This window comes from Aedes aegypti, chromosome 3, assembly GCF_002204515.2.
Source record: "Aedes aegypti strain LVP_AGWG chromosome 3, AaegL5.0 Primary Assembly, whole genome shotgun sequence".
NCBI lineage: Eukaryota > Metazoa > Arthropoda > Insecta > Diptera > Culicidae > Aedes > Aedes aegypti.
Window position 1 is genome coordinate 297,840,661 of NC_035109.1, and position 17,196 is coordinate 297,857,856.

Consider the following 17,196-nt stretch of genomic DNA (forward strand, 5'->3'; position numbering starts at 1 on the left):
ACTATCCCTTATGGCAGTGTTGTTGATTCTATTGTCTATCGCTCATCAGTTTCGCGCCACCCGGCAGGGACTTGGTCCTATGTACCCAATACTCTGCTGTGTCTTAACTTCACGCAATACATTCTGTAGATGTGTGATACAGTTTGCGGAATATTATGATTTATCACTTCGTTCAGATGGAAAATTCTGTTATGGTACCATATTCACATATCAGATAACTCCCACCTGGAACGATGTAATACATCGGAGACATGTAGATTCAGATGTATGTAGACGATCTATGCCTAGTTCGGCTCTGATCGACAGGCAATCAGTGTATTCAGTTTTTCAACTAGCTTGAAGCGATGAACGTTTCAAGACAAGCTCTCCACTATATCTGCTAGCAATCACCGGTCGTCGATAGACATTTCGGTTCTTTTCTGCTAAAGAAAGATCCGATTGTATGCCAAAGACTATGGCTCATGCTTTTCAATACAGCTGGAAAAACAAGAACTATACCCAGCACCAAATAGTACGTAACTATGAGGCGGACCGGAAGGTTTGATGAGCAATCCCCACCCTCCAAGATTTTTATTTGGGACTTATTAAAAAATCAACAAATTTCGCATAACTTATGATCTCGCCCTAAAACCCATTGGTAATCGAGTGTGTAAAATATTACATTTACAATTAAATGGTATACAGTAACCGGCGAAAAAAATCATTTTGCCGTTCTTCATACAAAATGGCGAAATTCTGGAACTTGGATCTTGACTGCTAGAGCTTCAATTGATCTGAAAATTCTACCGCTAGGATATTTCCGTGAACTTTGTGGAGCAAAAAACTCACACATTTTGAAGTTATCGCAAATGTCCCATATTGAAAGAAATGTCAAAATTTTGGTTTAGATATAGGTATTTTGAAAAGTATGGATGTTAACTGAAAAATTGTGTTCTGCATACTTGTTTATCTTGTTAACTCATTTTTGCCACAGGTATATTGTTCTAAATCCTTTCGTTTCAAAAATAGTTCAAAATGAAAAATGTTGCATTTTTTACAAAATGAGGCATTTGCGATATCTTTAAAGTGGGGTTTTCGCTGCACAAATTATTATCAAAAAGTTCAAATCAAGTTATTAACTAGTTGCGGTAAAAATGTTAGCCCAACCGGAGTTCTAGGAGCCAAGATCCAAGTCATCAAACTTGGTCATTTTATATGGGAAACGGTAAAATGATCTTTTTTTTTACGCCGGTCATATTCAGATTACATATTCCTTTAAGGTGAAACATCTCGGAATGCAAAGATGGCCGTCACAATGGCCGACTTCTCCACCTACTCACGTTTTCAAAGGCACAAAACTGGAGGAATAGTTGGCAAATGTTCCTGATCTTCTTATTTTAAGCTTTCTGCTAGTGCACAAAGCCAAAATAAAAAGTGCACTGTTGTGGGATGCTTTCTTCGCGAGATTTGTGCCTCTGAAGTTTTAGTGCAATCTTAGAAGTTGATTCCAAACTGTTTCACCTTAATTGAAGCGAAAAAGCTTTAGCCATTTTTTTATTCCGACTATTGTGCATAGGGGTCCATTAATAGCGTAAAGGGTTATGAGGGGATGGGGATCTTGAGATTTCTTACCTTACCTTACCAGTCAGGCTAAGACCTGGGTGGCCTCTGCTGTACGTAGTAGACGTCTCCATGAAACTCGGTCCATGGCTGCCCGTCAACATTCACGCATTCTGCGAAGGGTTCGCAGATCGTCTTCAATTTGATCGACCCATCTTGTTTTGTGTCGCTTATTTGTGAAACTTTCCACATATAAGAATCGCATAACACAAAAGGTGATTCCGTTATACGTACATTCTGGTTGTCTGGGTAATAAGTCATCAGAAGAACTAATTATTTCTCCGTGGAATATCTAATAAAACAATATCTGTAATATTCCCATTTTCATACGAAGCGGAAATAAAATTTTACCAAAAGAAAATATTATATATTTCATACGATGGCGCTATGAACGAATGAACTTGTGGTATGATATGAATATGCTATGAACTTCAAAGTGTATTTATATGAAGCTCTATATATCCAAGTATGATCTTTATACGCAAATTAATGTAATTTATTTCATATTATTATGCCTTTTGTAATATTTTAATTTTAACAAGAGGTGTTGTAGTTTTTCTAAATTTATACAACAAAATTTTAATGAGAAAATAAGCATTTATCAGAAAGTATACATTTCATCATAGTTTGTAAATTACAAATCAATAGTTTATCTCCTCGTTGAAATTGTCATGTAAGGTACCGCGGGGCAAGTGGGTAGATGGGGGAAGTGAAAATAATTTTCATATTTTACTAAATATGTGAATTGACGTTTTAAACTCATGCGTAAACCTTCGAAGCCATTCAAAACATCACAGCGAAAGTTTGTTAACCTTTCAAATATAACTCCGTAAAAAGTTGGCGGCGTGCAATCTTATTTTAATATTTTCAGCGGAAAAAAGTGGCGGAAAATAATTTTCTGTACCACTTCTAAGTTGTCCCCTCTGACAGTTTTAAACTGCAATGAAAAAAGTTTTAGAATTAATTCGACATAGACCTAAAAATAACTAAATTGAAACACCGTCAATTTTCTAATCACGTGGGGCAAGTGAAAAGTTTCTCATTAGAGATTGGATTTGTGTTTTCTCTTCAGGTAGCTATAAATATATAAGGTGCGCAATTTTCATCGAATAACAGACCGTGTTTATAATTCAAGAAACACTATACTCGAAGCGTTAAAAGCTATTATAATGGCATTTCTCTAAAAAAAGGTTTCCAAATATTACGATATTAATATATGTCTTTCGGACAGCCGATCAAAAGGAAGACGTTGATTGAAAAATTCCAATATAAGAGTTGGCACGGAAATCTCGTGGAATGTCTATGTAAAGCTAGCTCAAAACACAAAGAAATGGGGTATAGGCAATGAGAATATATACTAAGGTGCGGAAGAAGAAGCAATGGCTGTGTATTAGTAAAGAGAAAAAAACGTAAACAAAAATAACTACGTCACTAATTTACACGGCTTCTTATGGGAGCTCGCTTGCTTGTAGTGGTGAATCATTTTGCACCGTACATGGATGTCACGCACACTAAGTGTCATTTCCTCACCTTGGTATATATTCTCATTGGGGTATAGGTCTACCCACAGAAGAAAGTTTCGAAATACTTTATTGGAGGATTCCGTTTGATTTCTCCCGAAAAATTATCGGACGTCAAATCCGATATTCATAAAAACAATTAACGAGCGATGAAAATTCTACAAAGCAGAAATGGAATTGCTGTCCCATGATGTAATAACTACCATGGGAAATGTTGCGATTATAATGTTGTCGAATCATTTCAACAAACATAACTGAACAGAAGAAACTTCAAGTAACAAAAATAAAATGTTCCAGTCAATCTGGCAACACGGTCGGATATTGTACGCGCCTCATTTCGTTCACTTTTGCAACGTAAATTTCGTCGTGTTTTCGATAGTGTAAAGTCCCAGATACATTCGCGTTGGATTTCTTAGTCCCGCCCCCTACCCAGGGTCACTTGAATGTCCCCGGAAAGTCCGGGATACAAATAAGATGTGACTACAACAAGTCACATAGAATCGCAGCTAATTCTAATGGCCACGAAGGATCTACCCCTGAGTGTCCGAAGCGTCAAAAAATGAGCCACCCTGAACTCACGACTTCCACTCAGTCAACCCACTGTAATATGAGTGCCGTCTGTCACAACAATATCTACAACAGACTGCCTAATGATGTCGGGGACACTTATGACAACACACCCCAAAACCAGCTATTACCACCGGGGCCCTCCGAACCCAAAAAGTTCAGATGCCCACCAATAACGGTCACTGGGAAAAGTACAAAGGAACTTCGCCAATTTTTCTCAACGGAGAATGTGCCTCAAGACAAGTACCAAATGAAGGTGATCAAAAACGGTGTTCAGCTCATTCTTGGAAGTAAACAATACTTCCACCAAACGATTTCTAGCCTGAAACAAAGCGGAATGCAGTTCTACAGTTATGTCCCAGCGGAAGAAATACCTGTGAAGATCATACTTTCGGGTTTATCGATGTATGACCTCGAAGAACTCAAAGAAGAACTGAACAGTAATAACATTTCTCCAAAAGAAGTGAAAGTGTTCTCTGTGAAGAAGAACGGTGTGGAAGACAACGTTCTGTACATGCTACATTTCGAGAAGGGTACAGTGAAGTTGCAAGAACTAAGAAAAGTTAGATCGCTCTTTAACGTCATCGTTAGATGGCGACCCTATGTGAAGAATAAAAGTGACGTCGTTCAATGCCATCGTTGTCAACGATTCGGTCACGGAAAGACCAATTGCAACATGAACCCCTTGTGTGTTAAATGTGGAGAGAGGCACGAATCGGTCCAATGCAAGCTGCCGGTAAAAGCAAACTTAAGTGAGAGTGATCGTAATAATCGTGCTCAAATCAAGTGTGCAAACTGTAGCGGTAATCACACAGCAAATTTTCGAGGTTGTCCTGCCAGGAAGACATACCTGAAGTCAATTGAAGATCGTGTCACTGTGAAGAGAAAATCCCAGAATCCGTATACTTCTCCGCAGGGACAATCCCTGCTGTCTCCTAGCGTCGAACATCATCGTCAACCACATAATAACAACGGCCGTCCGCGATACTCCGATGTGGTTCGTAATAGCGAAGTCGGTGGTAGTGGAATGGACCCTGATCTATTCTCCATATCGGAATTTCTGAGCTTGGCCCGCGATATGTTTCTCCGTCTGCAAGGGTGCAGAAACAAAATGGAACAATTCTCAGCTCTATCTGAGCTGATGCTAAAATACGTCTACAATGCCTAATCACGCTAAACTAAAAATGCTTAACTGGAACGGAAGGTCTATTCTGCGAAAATATCTCGAATACTTCGATTTTCTTCACCGGCATGGTATTGACGTGGCTGCTGTTTCGGAGACATGGTTGAACTCGCATAACTCTTTTATCCATCCGAACTTTTGCTGTTTGCGAGCGGACAGACAGCGTGAAAATGCAGAGAGGGGAGGCGGAGTTATGTTGACGGTTAGAAAGGGACTGTCGTTCAAGCAAATTGAACTTTGTACTAAAGTCATCGAAGCAATCGGAATCCTCGTGGTCTGTAATGGAACATTGATGAAGATCGTCGCAGCATACTTTCCGGGTGCACGGCACAGAGGAGAGTGGCAGCATTTTCGTAACGACCTTAGGATGCTGACAGCTGGTGATATTCCCACATTTGTCATTGGCGATTTTAACGCTCGCAGTCGTCAATGGAACTGCAGCCGAGGTAACAAGGCCGGTACTCAACTGCTACAAATGTCAGTATCAGAGAATTTTTTCATCCACGCTCCAGACGCACCTACCTTTCATCCCACGGGCAGAAGGCAGTCGTCTACCCTTGATTTGGTTTTATCCAATAACATAGTGGATATGTCAAGACCCATCGTTATCAACGAATTATCTTCCGACCACCTACCAGTGGTATTCACTGTCGACTCCACACCTTCGACCGACGTTTCCGACAATACTAAATATTGCTATGCTCGTGCCAACTGGTCCAGATTCCAGAGAATTGTCAACGATAGTATCGATCTTACAGCGCCAATTGTTCTGGAGATGAACGACATCACATCTGTAGATGGCGCAGTCGAGTTCTTCAGCAATACTATTCTTCATGCGGAATGTCTTTCCGTTCCCAAGCTACCTATTCGGCCATACGATGTTCCAGAAATATCGCAGCATACCAGAAACTTAATTCGCCTTCGCAATCGGCGCCGGCGGCAATGGATACGGTCGAAAGATCCGTTCTACAAGGTAATCGTGGATGCCTATTCGGCCATACGATGTTCCAGAAATATCGCAGCATACCAGAAACTTAATTCGCCTTCGCAATCGGCGCCGGCGGCAATGGATACGGTCGAAAGATCCGTTCTACAAGGTAATCGTGGATGCGCTCAACAAACGAATTCGTGAAGAATGTGCCCAGTCCCGCTTTCACAAGTTTGGGGAAGTCATCAGCAATGTGAACTTCGGTGAAGTTAAAATGTGGAAAATCTCCAGAGCACTACGTAAAAACACCAAATACACTCCTCCACTGCGACATGGTGATCTCCAAGTTGCTTCATCCCAAGGAAAAGCCGAACTACTTGCTGAAAGCTTTGCTGCAGCACACAACAATACTGCAGTTAGTGATAATGCCACGGTAACAGCAGTAGCGGAATCAATCCGCGAGATCAACGAATCACCCAACCAGTTTGGTGCAGCCTGTCTGGTAAGACCGAAAGAAGTTCAACTACTAATCAATAATCTCAAGAACAAGAAGGCTCCTGGTCGTGATAAACTATGCAACCAGCTACTGAAGAAGATACCGCGCAAAGCTGTTATCCTGTTAGCTAGGATCTTTACGGTCTGCTTACAGCTGTGCTATTTCCCAACCGTTTGGAAACATGCTGTGGTCGTTCCTGTTCCAAAAGCTGGGAAGGATATTACTAATGCTGGCAACTACAGGCCTATCAGTCTGCTTCCTGCTCTAAGTAAACTGTTAGAACGCGTAATCCTCTCTAGAATGGAACGGCATATGTGGTTCCAGATGAACAATTTGGATTTAAGCGTGGACATTCAACGAACCATCAGCTCGTGCGGTTGGTGAGTCAAGTTAAATCCGGGTTTTCCAACAAACAATCGTCAGGAATGATTCTATTGGATATTGAGAAAGCGTACGATTCTGTGTGGCAGGATGCCGTTCTCCACAAAATGTTATTTGCTGGGTTTCCATTGGATTGGATCGTCCAATCGTTCATCAAAAATCGCTGTTTCGAAGTTAATGTCAACGGTGCGGCGTCGGATCGTAGAAACATTCCCTTCGGAGTTCCACAGGGCTCTGTTCTCAGCCCAATCCTATACAACATCTTCACCGCTGATGTTGTTATGGTCGATGGAGTACTCTATTTCATCTTCGCCGATGACACTGCATTCGTCGCAACTGATTCAGATCCTACAATAGTAATCACAAAGTTGCAAGCCGCACAAAACGCCATTGAAGGATACCAACGCAAATGGAAAATGAAGATCAACCCAATCAAAACTCAAGCAATCTTCTTCTCTAACCGTCGCAGTCCGAGACACTTACCGCAACGTAAAATTATTGCGGGGGGGCTCGAAGTAGAATGGTCAACAGAAGTAAAATATCTGGGGTTGAACCTAGATCAGAAGCTGAAATTTGGTATTCATACCCAGAAGTCGCTCCAAAAGTGCGACAAACTTGTTAATTGTTTATACTCGCTAATCTGTCGTCGCTCTCGCCTGAATACATCCAACAAACTACTGCTCTACAAAGCCATCATCCGTCCAATGATTACCTACGGTTTTCCAGCTTGGTGCAATTGTGCGAGAACCCATCGCAGGAAACTACAAACCAAACAAAATCGACTGCTGAAAATGATACTAGATCTGGACCCATACTACCACACAGAAGCCTTACATAGGCTAGCCGGAATTAACACAATCGATGACTGGATCAACGGCCTGCTACCCAAATTCTGGAATAGCTGCAATCTTTCCGCAAATCCATTGCTACAAACTATTCGGCGCCCTCTGTGATATTAGTACATTAAGAAAATTTTTCCTTTAGCTATCCCATTTTCTTTAAGCAATTACAAAGGTTTTTTTTGTTATAGTTTTCCTTTAAAGTTGAATCCATATTTATAGACCCTAAACTAAATTAACTATACATGAACTACTTTACTGTTGAAAGGATCTCCAAATCTCAGTGTATGAATAATGTATGAAACTATCTAAAGAAACAATCAATAAAATGAAATGAAATGAAAATGAATAAAATGTTCTTTGTTTACATGTTATTTATGTTATTGTTCATTGAGACGCCTTAACAAATGTTAAAGGTAATAGGAATCGTGAATATAACTGTTTGTTTTTGAATTTATTGCTCAAAACGATAAACTTTTCACTTACCCCACTTGTGGGGCAAGTGAAAAGTAAAGAGACGATTTTCAAAAACTTTTTCTGTACTTTTTTCTTCAATTTTACATAAAAATCAATTTTAGCATACTGCTTATATTTGGTGGGAGCCAAGCTAAAAATATACATGACCACATTTGTTTTAATTTAAAGTCTCTAGAATTTGAAGAATCCCACCTATGCGAAATCCATTACCCACTTGCCACGGTACCTTAATCGAATATCGCCGTTGTTAGAACTGGAAAAAAGCTTGACACCGCTCACGGAGTTCTTCGTCACTATTGATAAGTTGGACAGATTCTGTAGAAGATAGTCGATTAATAATTTGAAACATAATATTAAACCTGAAAAACAAACTCACGTTTTTTATGCCACGCTCAAATAACTCCGTATTTGCCATTGCACAAGACAAATTTTATCAAATTTTATCTTTTGCCCAAACCTCCATATTTGCGCCAATTTACATAGAATTGTCGATATTAATAAAAACATTTGAATATTATTCTCTTGGTATTTACCCCTAAAAACAGCCATCGTATTCGCAAGAACTTAAAAACTCGCGAGCTTCATTTGATCAAACGCCATTTTGTTCCGTTTTGATCCTCGGTTCATAAGAAAAACGTATGATATTTTTCAAACAAGGCTTGCTTTGGATTTCAGAAGCACATCGTATGAAATATTATAGGACCGCGTATGAACCTTGAATCTAATTCGTATGTTCTTCATAAACGATTAATGAAAATCATACGCGTTGTATAAAATGTTTTTCAGCTAGCAAAATACTGTTTCATACGAAAGGTATTATGAATAACATAACTTCAGTTCTCTCAGTGAGGAGTTTAAGGAGTTTACTATTTCAGGCAAATAACTGAAAGAACCCTAAGAGTTATTATTCGACAAATTCTAAAAATAAATACTTGGCAGAATTCCCGAAGGAATTTCTTAGGGATCTTTGCGCTGCCCACAGCAATAATGGGAGAAATGCTTATCAACGTTTTATTGCTTTGTTTCTAGGATTTCATCGAACACTTTCAACCTAAAGACAACAACTACCCACCGCGCAGTGCCACTCCGAAGCGCAGAAGTCCAACCAAATCGCCGAAAAAGCGTCTGGACATACCACCTCTGAACACTGCCCGTTTGCTCCCCAATCGGCACAAGACGAAAAATGCCATCCTCAGCATCCGATCCAGCGGTGAGGTCGTCCTGGAGTTCATCAAGTTCAAAACCCGCTACAAAGAGAACCGGGTGGTGGACGTTTGTCGCATCTCGTCGGATGGGCTTCGCTTTGTGCTGTACCATCCGGATGGGGGGAAAGGCGTTCCGATAGAGGAAGAACCACCCGATTTGCCGCCGGGAGGTGCCGACAGTATTTTCAGCTATGAGAACCTTCCGGAGAAGCACTGGAAGAAGTACCAATACGCGGCCCGGTTCGTGCAGATGGTGAAGGCCAAAACGCCCAAGATCACGTACTACAGCGAGAAGGCCAAGTGCCAACTGATGGAAACGTTGGAGGATTATGAAGCGAGTTTCTATAGTGGTAAGTTAAAGCTGCTTATACTAACAGAAGTGTTTGTACTTTACGTTACCGATATGGTCAAAAAATATGAAGGGCAAACTTTACAAAACGATATCGAAGCTGATAGTCAATTCATAATTTCAATTTCATTTTTTTTTACAATTGGATTGCTAGCTACTTAAAAAGTTTAATGAATTGTTGGATTACAATTGTTGCGTGCAAGTTAATTATTCCGGAACTGACTTTGGTCCGTAAGAATTCTTGGGGGCATTCCTCTCAAAATTCCTGGGGGAATTCCTCGAGGAATCCCTAGTGAGATTCCTCAAGTACCTAAAATCTTGGTGAGTTCCTCAAGAAATCTCTGGAGGAAATTTTCAAGGCTGCATTCTTTTAGAAACCCCTTGAGAAATTCCCGAATAAATCTTAGGATAATCCCTGCAGAAAATCCTGAAAAAAATCATGGAAATTCCTAAATATTCCTAACACATCTGAAGGAGTATCTGGATCCCTGGAATAATTCTTGGAGAAATTCATGGAAGAATCTTTAACGAATGCTTGGATAAATGTCTTGAGCAATTCTGAAAGAATCCCTGGAGCAACTCCCGGAGGAATCCTTGGAAGAATTCCTCTAGGCACTAGTGAAGGAATTCATAGAGAAAAATAGGTCCAGGAACCTCTACAGGAATACTGAAAACAATTACCACAGGGATCCCCGGAAAAATCCACAATGGAGTTACTGTATGTAATTTCTGAATGATGTTGTTTGGTGGAATTTCTGGACGAAGGTAAAAAGGATTTTCCGAAGGAATCATTTTAACCCGTATCCGACCGGGTTAAGAAAAAAAAATCAAAAAATTCTCGTGAAGCTATTTTCTATCCGATTTGCAAACTTCTTTCACTATATGAAATCCAAACTCTTCTATTTTCCTATGCTGGAGAAAGTGGTCCAAAATTTTGCCTGTGGCCGGAGTTATTCCGGTGTCCTCCTGGGTCAAGTCGGGTAAAAAAATGATCAACTTCCTTTCCTGAACAGTTTTATAATACTAAACTGTCATTTAACTACTCAAGTTTTGTAGGAACAGTCAATCGTGCAACATGAAAGATATTCAAGTGATTTAAGGAGCCACTTTCATGGAAGTTTCCTTGAAAAAACTGAAATATGCCTTCCGGAAGATCCGGAACATCCGGTGAAGTGGTCAAATCGTTAAAAATGACTTGGAAAGCCGCGGTTTTTTTTTTCAATCTCACTTGTTTTCAACATACATGGACATAAACAATGCTTCGAGTGCATAAGACTCTGTATGGCCATTGGGGGGCTCACCGGAAGATCCGGAACATCCGGTAAAGTGGTCAAATCGTTAAAAATGACTTGGAAAGCCGCGGTTTTTTTTCAATCTCACTTGTTTTCAACATACATGGACATAAACAATGCTTCGAGTGCATAAGACTCTGTATGGCCATTGGGGGGCTCACCGGAAGATCCGGAACATCCGCTAGAGTGGTCAAATCGTTAAAAATGACTTAGAAAGCCGCGGTTTTTTTCAATCTCACTAGTTTTCAGCATACATGGACAAAAATAATGCTTTGAGTGCATAAGACCCTGTATGGCCATTGGGGGGCTCACCGGAAGATCCGGAACATCCGGTGAAGTGGTCAAATCGTTAAAAATGACTTGGAAAGCCGCGGTTTTTTTCAATCTCACTTCTTTTCAAAATACATGGACATAAACAATGCTTCGAGTGCATAAGACTCTGTATGGCCATTGGGGGGCTCACCGGAAGATCCGGAACATCCGGTAAAGTGGTCAAATCGTTAAAAATGACTTGGAAAGCCGCGGTTTTTTTCAATCTCACTTGTTTTCAAAATACATGGACATAAACAATGCTTCGAGTGCATAAGACTCTGTATGGCCATTGGGGGGCTCACCGGAAGATCCGGAACATCCGGTAAAGTGGTCAAATCGTTAAAAATGACTTGGAAAGCCGCGGTTTTTTTCAATCTCACTTGTTTTCAAAATACATGGACATAAACAATGCTTCGAGTGCATAAGACTCTGTATGGCCATTGGGGGGCTCACCGGAAGATCCGGAACATCCGGTAAAGTGGTCAAATCGTTAAAAATGACTTGGAAAGCCGCGGTTTTTTTTCAATCTCACTTGTTTTCAACATACATGGACATAAACAATGCTTCGAGTGCATAAGACTCTGTATGGCCATTGGGGGGCTCACCGGAAGATCCGGAACATCCGGTAAAGTGGTCAAATCGTTAAAAATGACTTGGAAAGCCGCGGTTTTTTTTCAATCTCACTTGTTTTCAACATACATGGACATAAACAATGCTTCGAGTGCATAAGACTCTGTATGGCCATTGGGGGGCTCACCGGAAGATCCGGAACATCCGGTAAAGTGGTCAAATCGTTAAAAATGACTTGGAAAGCCGCGGTTTTTTTTCAATCTCACTTGTTTTCAACATACATGGACATAAACAATGCTTCGAGTGCATAAGACTCTGTATGGCCATTGGGGGGCTCACCGGAAGATCCGGAACATCCGCTAGAGTGGTCAAATCGTTAAAAATGACTTAGAAAGCCGCGGTTTTTTTTCAATCTCACTAGTTTTCAGCATACATGGACAAAAATAATGCTTTGAGTGCATAAGACCCTGTATGGCCATTGGGGGGCTCACCGGAAGATCCGGAACATCCGGTGAAGTGGTCAAATCGTTAAAAATGACTTGGAAAGCCGCGGTTTTTTTCAATCTCACTTCTTTTCAAAATACATGGACATAAACAATGCTTCGAGTGCATAAGACTCTGTATGGCCATTGGGGGGCTCACCGGAAGATCCGGAACATCCGGTAAAGTGGTCAAATCGTTAAAAATGACTTGGAAAGCCGCGGTTTTTTTCAATCTCACTTGTTTTCAAAATACATGGACATAAACAATGCTTCGAATGCATAAGACTCTGTATGGCCATTGGGGGGCTCACCGGAAGATCCGGAACATCCGGTAAAGTGGTCAAATCGTTAAAAATGACTTGGAAAGCCGCGGTTTTTTTCAATCTCACTTGTTTTCAAAATACATGGACATAAACAATGCTTCGAGTGCATAAGACTCTGTATGGCCATTGGGGGGCTCACCGGAAGATCCGGAACATCCGGTAAAGTGGTCAAATCGTTAAAAATGACTTGGAAAGCCGCGGTTTTTTTTCAATCTCACTTGTTTTCAACATACATGGACATAAACAATGCTTCGAGTGCATAAGACTCTGTATGGCCATTGGGGGGCTCACCGGAAGATCCGGAACATCCGGTAAAGTGGTCAAATCGTTAAAAATGACTTGGAAAGCCGCGGTTTTTTTTCAATCTCACTTGTTTTCAACATACATGGACATAAACAATGCTTCGAGTGCATAAGACTCTGTATGGCCATTGGGGGGCTCACCGGAAGATCCGGAACATCCGGTGAAGTGGTCAAATCGTTAAAAATGACTTGGAAAGCCGCGGTTTTTTTCAATCTCACTTGTTTTCAAAATACATGGACATAAACAATGCTTCGAGTGCAATAGACCCTGTATGGCCATTGGGGGGCTCACCGGAAGATCCGGAACATCCGGTAAAGTGGTCGAATCGTTAAAAATGACTTGGAAAGCCGCGTTTTTTTTTTCAATCTCACTAGTTTCCAGCATACATGGACATAAACGATGCTTTGAGTGCATAAGACCCTGTATGGCCATTAGGGGGCTCACCGGAAGATCCGGAACATCCGGTAAAGTGGTCAAATCGTTAAAAATGACTTAGAAAGCCGCGGTTTTTTTCAATCTCACTAGTTTTCAGCATACATGGACATAAATAATGCTTTGAGTGCATAAGACCCTGTATGGCCATTAGGGGGCTCACCGGAAGATCCGGAACATCCATAAAAGTGGTCATATCGTTAAAAATGACTAAAAACTAGTGAGATTGAAAAAAACCGCGGCTTTCCAAGTCTTCTTCTTCTTCTTTCTGGCATTACGTCCTCACTGGGACAGAGCCTGCTTCTCAGTTTAGTGTTCTTATGAGCACTTCCACAGTTATTAACTGAGAGCTTACTGTGCCAATGACCATTTTAGCATGCGTATATCGTGTGGCAGGTACGAAGATACTCTATGCCCTGGGAAGTCGAGAAAATTTTCAACCCGAAAAGATCCTCGACCGGTGGGATTCGAACCCACGACCCACAGCTTGGTCTTGCTGAATAGCTGCGCGTTTACCGTTACGGCTATCTGGGCCCCGGCTTTCCAAGTCATTTTTAACGATTTGACCACTTTACCGGATGTTCCGGATCTTCCGGTGAGCCCCCAATGGCCATACAGGGTCTTATGCACTCAAAGCATTATTTATGTCCATGTATGCTGAAAACTAGTGAGATTGAAAAAAAACCGCGGCTTTCTAAGTCATTTTTAACGATTTGACCACTTTACCGGATGTTCCGGATCTTCCGGTGAGCCCCCCAATGGCCATACAGGGTCTTATGCACTCAACGCATTATTTATGTCCATGTATGCTGAAAACTAGTGAGATTGAAAAAAAACCGCGGCTTTCCAAGTCGTTTTTAACGATTTGACCACTTTACCGGATGTTCCGGATCTTCCGGTGAGCCCCCAATGGCCATACAGGGTCTTAAGCACTCAAAGCATTATTTATGTCCATGTATGCTGAAAACTAGTGAGATTGAAAAAAAACCGCGGCTTTCTAAGTCATTTTTAACGATTTGACCACTTTACCGGATGTTCCGGATCTTCCGGTGAGCCCCCCAATGGCCATACAGAGTCTTATGCACTCAACGCATCGTTTATGTCCATGTATGTTGAAAACTAGTGAGATTGAAAAAAACCGCGGCTTTCCAAGTCGTTTTTAACGATTTGACCACTTTTACGGATGTTCCGGATCTTCCGGAAGGCATATTTCAGTTTTTCAAGGAAACTTCCATGAAAGTGACTCCTTAAATCACTTGAATATCTTTCATGTTGCACGATTGACTGTTCCTACAAAACTTAAGTAGTTAAATGACAGTTTAGTATTATAAAACTGTTCAGGAAAGGAAGTTGATCATTTTTTCACCCGACTTGACCCAGGAGGACACCGTAATAACTCCGGCCACAGGCAAAATTTTGGACCACTTTCTCCAGCATAGGAAAATAGAAGAGTTTGGATTTCATATAGTGAAAGAAGTTTGCAAATCGGATAGAAAATAGCTTTACGAGAATTTTTTGATTTTTTTTTCTTAACCCGGTCGGATACGGGTTAAGAAGTACCGTGATGCTACCATATTTTGCGCACGCTCCTAATTTCGCTCACTGTCATTTTATTCATACTTGTTGATACATATTGGACTATATAAATGCATATTATGTAATCATGGCTGAAGTAGATTTATTCAAAATAGTAGCCGAGCAAAATTTCTTTCGCAAATCATGTTTAAAATGTCAGTGAGCGAAATTAGGAGCGCGCGCGAAATATTGGTACTTTACGGTATCCAAGATAAATAATCGCGCAATGCACAGTGTTATAACAAGCAATAACGGGGCCGGCTGGGTTCGAATGCAAGTCAATTTGGGGATGGGAGGGAAATGTTGACGGGTTAGAGTAAGGTGGGGCAAAAGTTCGACCTTAGTGGTATAATCAAAGTTTACAGGAAAACAATAGCAGATGCAACAAAACAAATACCATACAGTGAACCTACAACATATTGGCTATAATTTTGCTGAACAAACTTATGTCAAAGTATTTACCCATTTTTAGTTATAACAGTTTCAAAATTCATTGTTTTAAACGAACTTTTGCCCCACCGGTGGGGCAAGAGTTCGAATCTAGTGTGGAGCAAAAGTTCGCTGGCTAAAACACAAAATATCGATCCTTTTATGACAGTCATACTTTATACCATCCGTAAACATATGTTTGCCGAAAAATACACACTAAATTTTCATAAATAAATTGCCCAAAACAGGGTTAATTGTAATATACCCAAAAATAGCAGTTTTTCGAAAAACTAAGAATAAGTTTAAAATTTTGGTGACATTTTTCGCACGATCAGGCAAATTTTGCTAAATTTAATGATGGTATGGTGATTTCAGGCAATTTGCATATTTTTCTGTGAGTTTATTCATGGGTCGAACTTTTTCCCTGCTGATTCGAACTTTTGCCCCACTATGGGCCAAAAATCGTTTCCAAGCGTTTATGCAAAAACTAATACACCTCAAAGTATCCTTACGATAGGCCTAGAAACGCCCTTATATAAAATATTGAAAAATATGTTATCTTCATTTGGTGCCATGCATCGAAAGTTTGACTAAAAATTACAATATTCTAGTCGAAAAACAACAAATAGCCATAACTTTTACAAATCTCAATCGATTCTTATGATATTTGTAGTGAAAGTCTCTTACTTGAATAGCATTCGAACCACCATTACATTTATAAGTTTTGTTTTCAATTGAGCTAGAAATCTTAAAAAGAAACTCTTGCCCCACTCGAACTTTTGCCCCACTTTACTCTACTTGCTTTATGGAAGCCGAGGTCCTCTGCACTTCCACAAGAAACACTAGAATTTTGGATACGGGAAATGATTCGTTTATATCTGTTAATAGCCTCTAAGTTAGTACGGAATCCAAGATCAACTCCAATCTTCTTTCCCAGGAACCAAAATCATCAAATCGCCTCAGGATGGCGTCAAATTTGTGGATTCCAGCGGCATCGCGATAAAGACCATTGCTAGTCTGAGTTCATCGCAGAACGCAGAATATCAGCACTTTCAGCAGACCCTGGAACACTGCCTCAACATCGAGCGGGCCCTTTCCGCCATCCAAACCGGGAAGACCTTCCCGCTCATCATCGGTCGACGACCCGCAAATGCTCCTCTTACATCCTCCTCCTCCTCATCCTCTTCCTCAACCAAAGAAAACCAACTCTATTCCAACATCTCCTCTCCCAACACTCCGCAAACGCCTCACCAGATGCCTTCTTTTGCCATGTCCACGGCGTCCCACACTTCGGCAGGGAACCCGCTCACTCAACGGCCAGTCCTCTCGTCCAAACCCGTGCCGGCCAACTTCAGCAACGTGGCCATGAAGAAGTGCACCATCGCAGGCGTAGGAACGGCCGTCCAGCTATCGCAAGGCGTCGTCCAGGTCCAGTTTCTCGACGGGGCCACCCTTTCGTTGATCCCGATCGAGCAAGGAGGCGGAGTCACGTTTTCCCCGGCCGTGGGAAGCCCACTGCAGCACTATTCCACCCAGGACAATGATGCGCTGCTTCCGGCGAGTCTGCGCGAGAAAATCGGCCAAATGCCGGCGATCTTACGCGAACTGAATGCGGCCCCGGTGCCGTCGATTCCGTTCAACTTTCTAGAGGGATCGCCGCGGACACCGTTGACGCGGTTTTTGCGATAAGTTTCGTGCGGGGGTGGAAATAGTTGTTAAAGTTCCAATCAACAAAATCAGTTTTTAAGGCCAAACACTCTCTACTAATTGTATTTGTAGGTAGTATTACGATGGTTAAGAGATTTTATCGACTGTGAAATCACGTTCTACGGACAGTAGGAAATTTGCATTATTTTCTAGTTGAGAAACTGTACTGAAGTAATTTATTACACATATATTTTTTATCGAATAAAATTGAAAAGACAAGTTTTATT

The 17,196-nt window shown here is 41.1% G+C and overlaps 1 protein-coding gene across 1 annotated transcript in view; it reads left to right on the top strand.

The window, feature by feature from the left end:
- LOC5571876 (serine/threonine-protein kinase PLK4) overlaps positions 1–17,196 on the top strand; it is a 28,607-nt gene extending 11,411 nt beyond the window's left edge. Inside the window, exons 4-5 of the mRNA XM_021850661.1 lie at positions 9,020–9,545; positions 16,200–17,196. Of these exons, the coding sequence (XP_021706353.1) occupies positions 9,020–9,545; positions 16,200–16,951 (1,278 nt within the window). The 3' untranslated portion in view covers positions 16,952–17,196. The remainder of the gene's footprint in view (positions 1–9,019; positions 9,546–16,199) is intronic.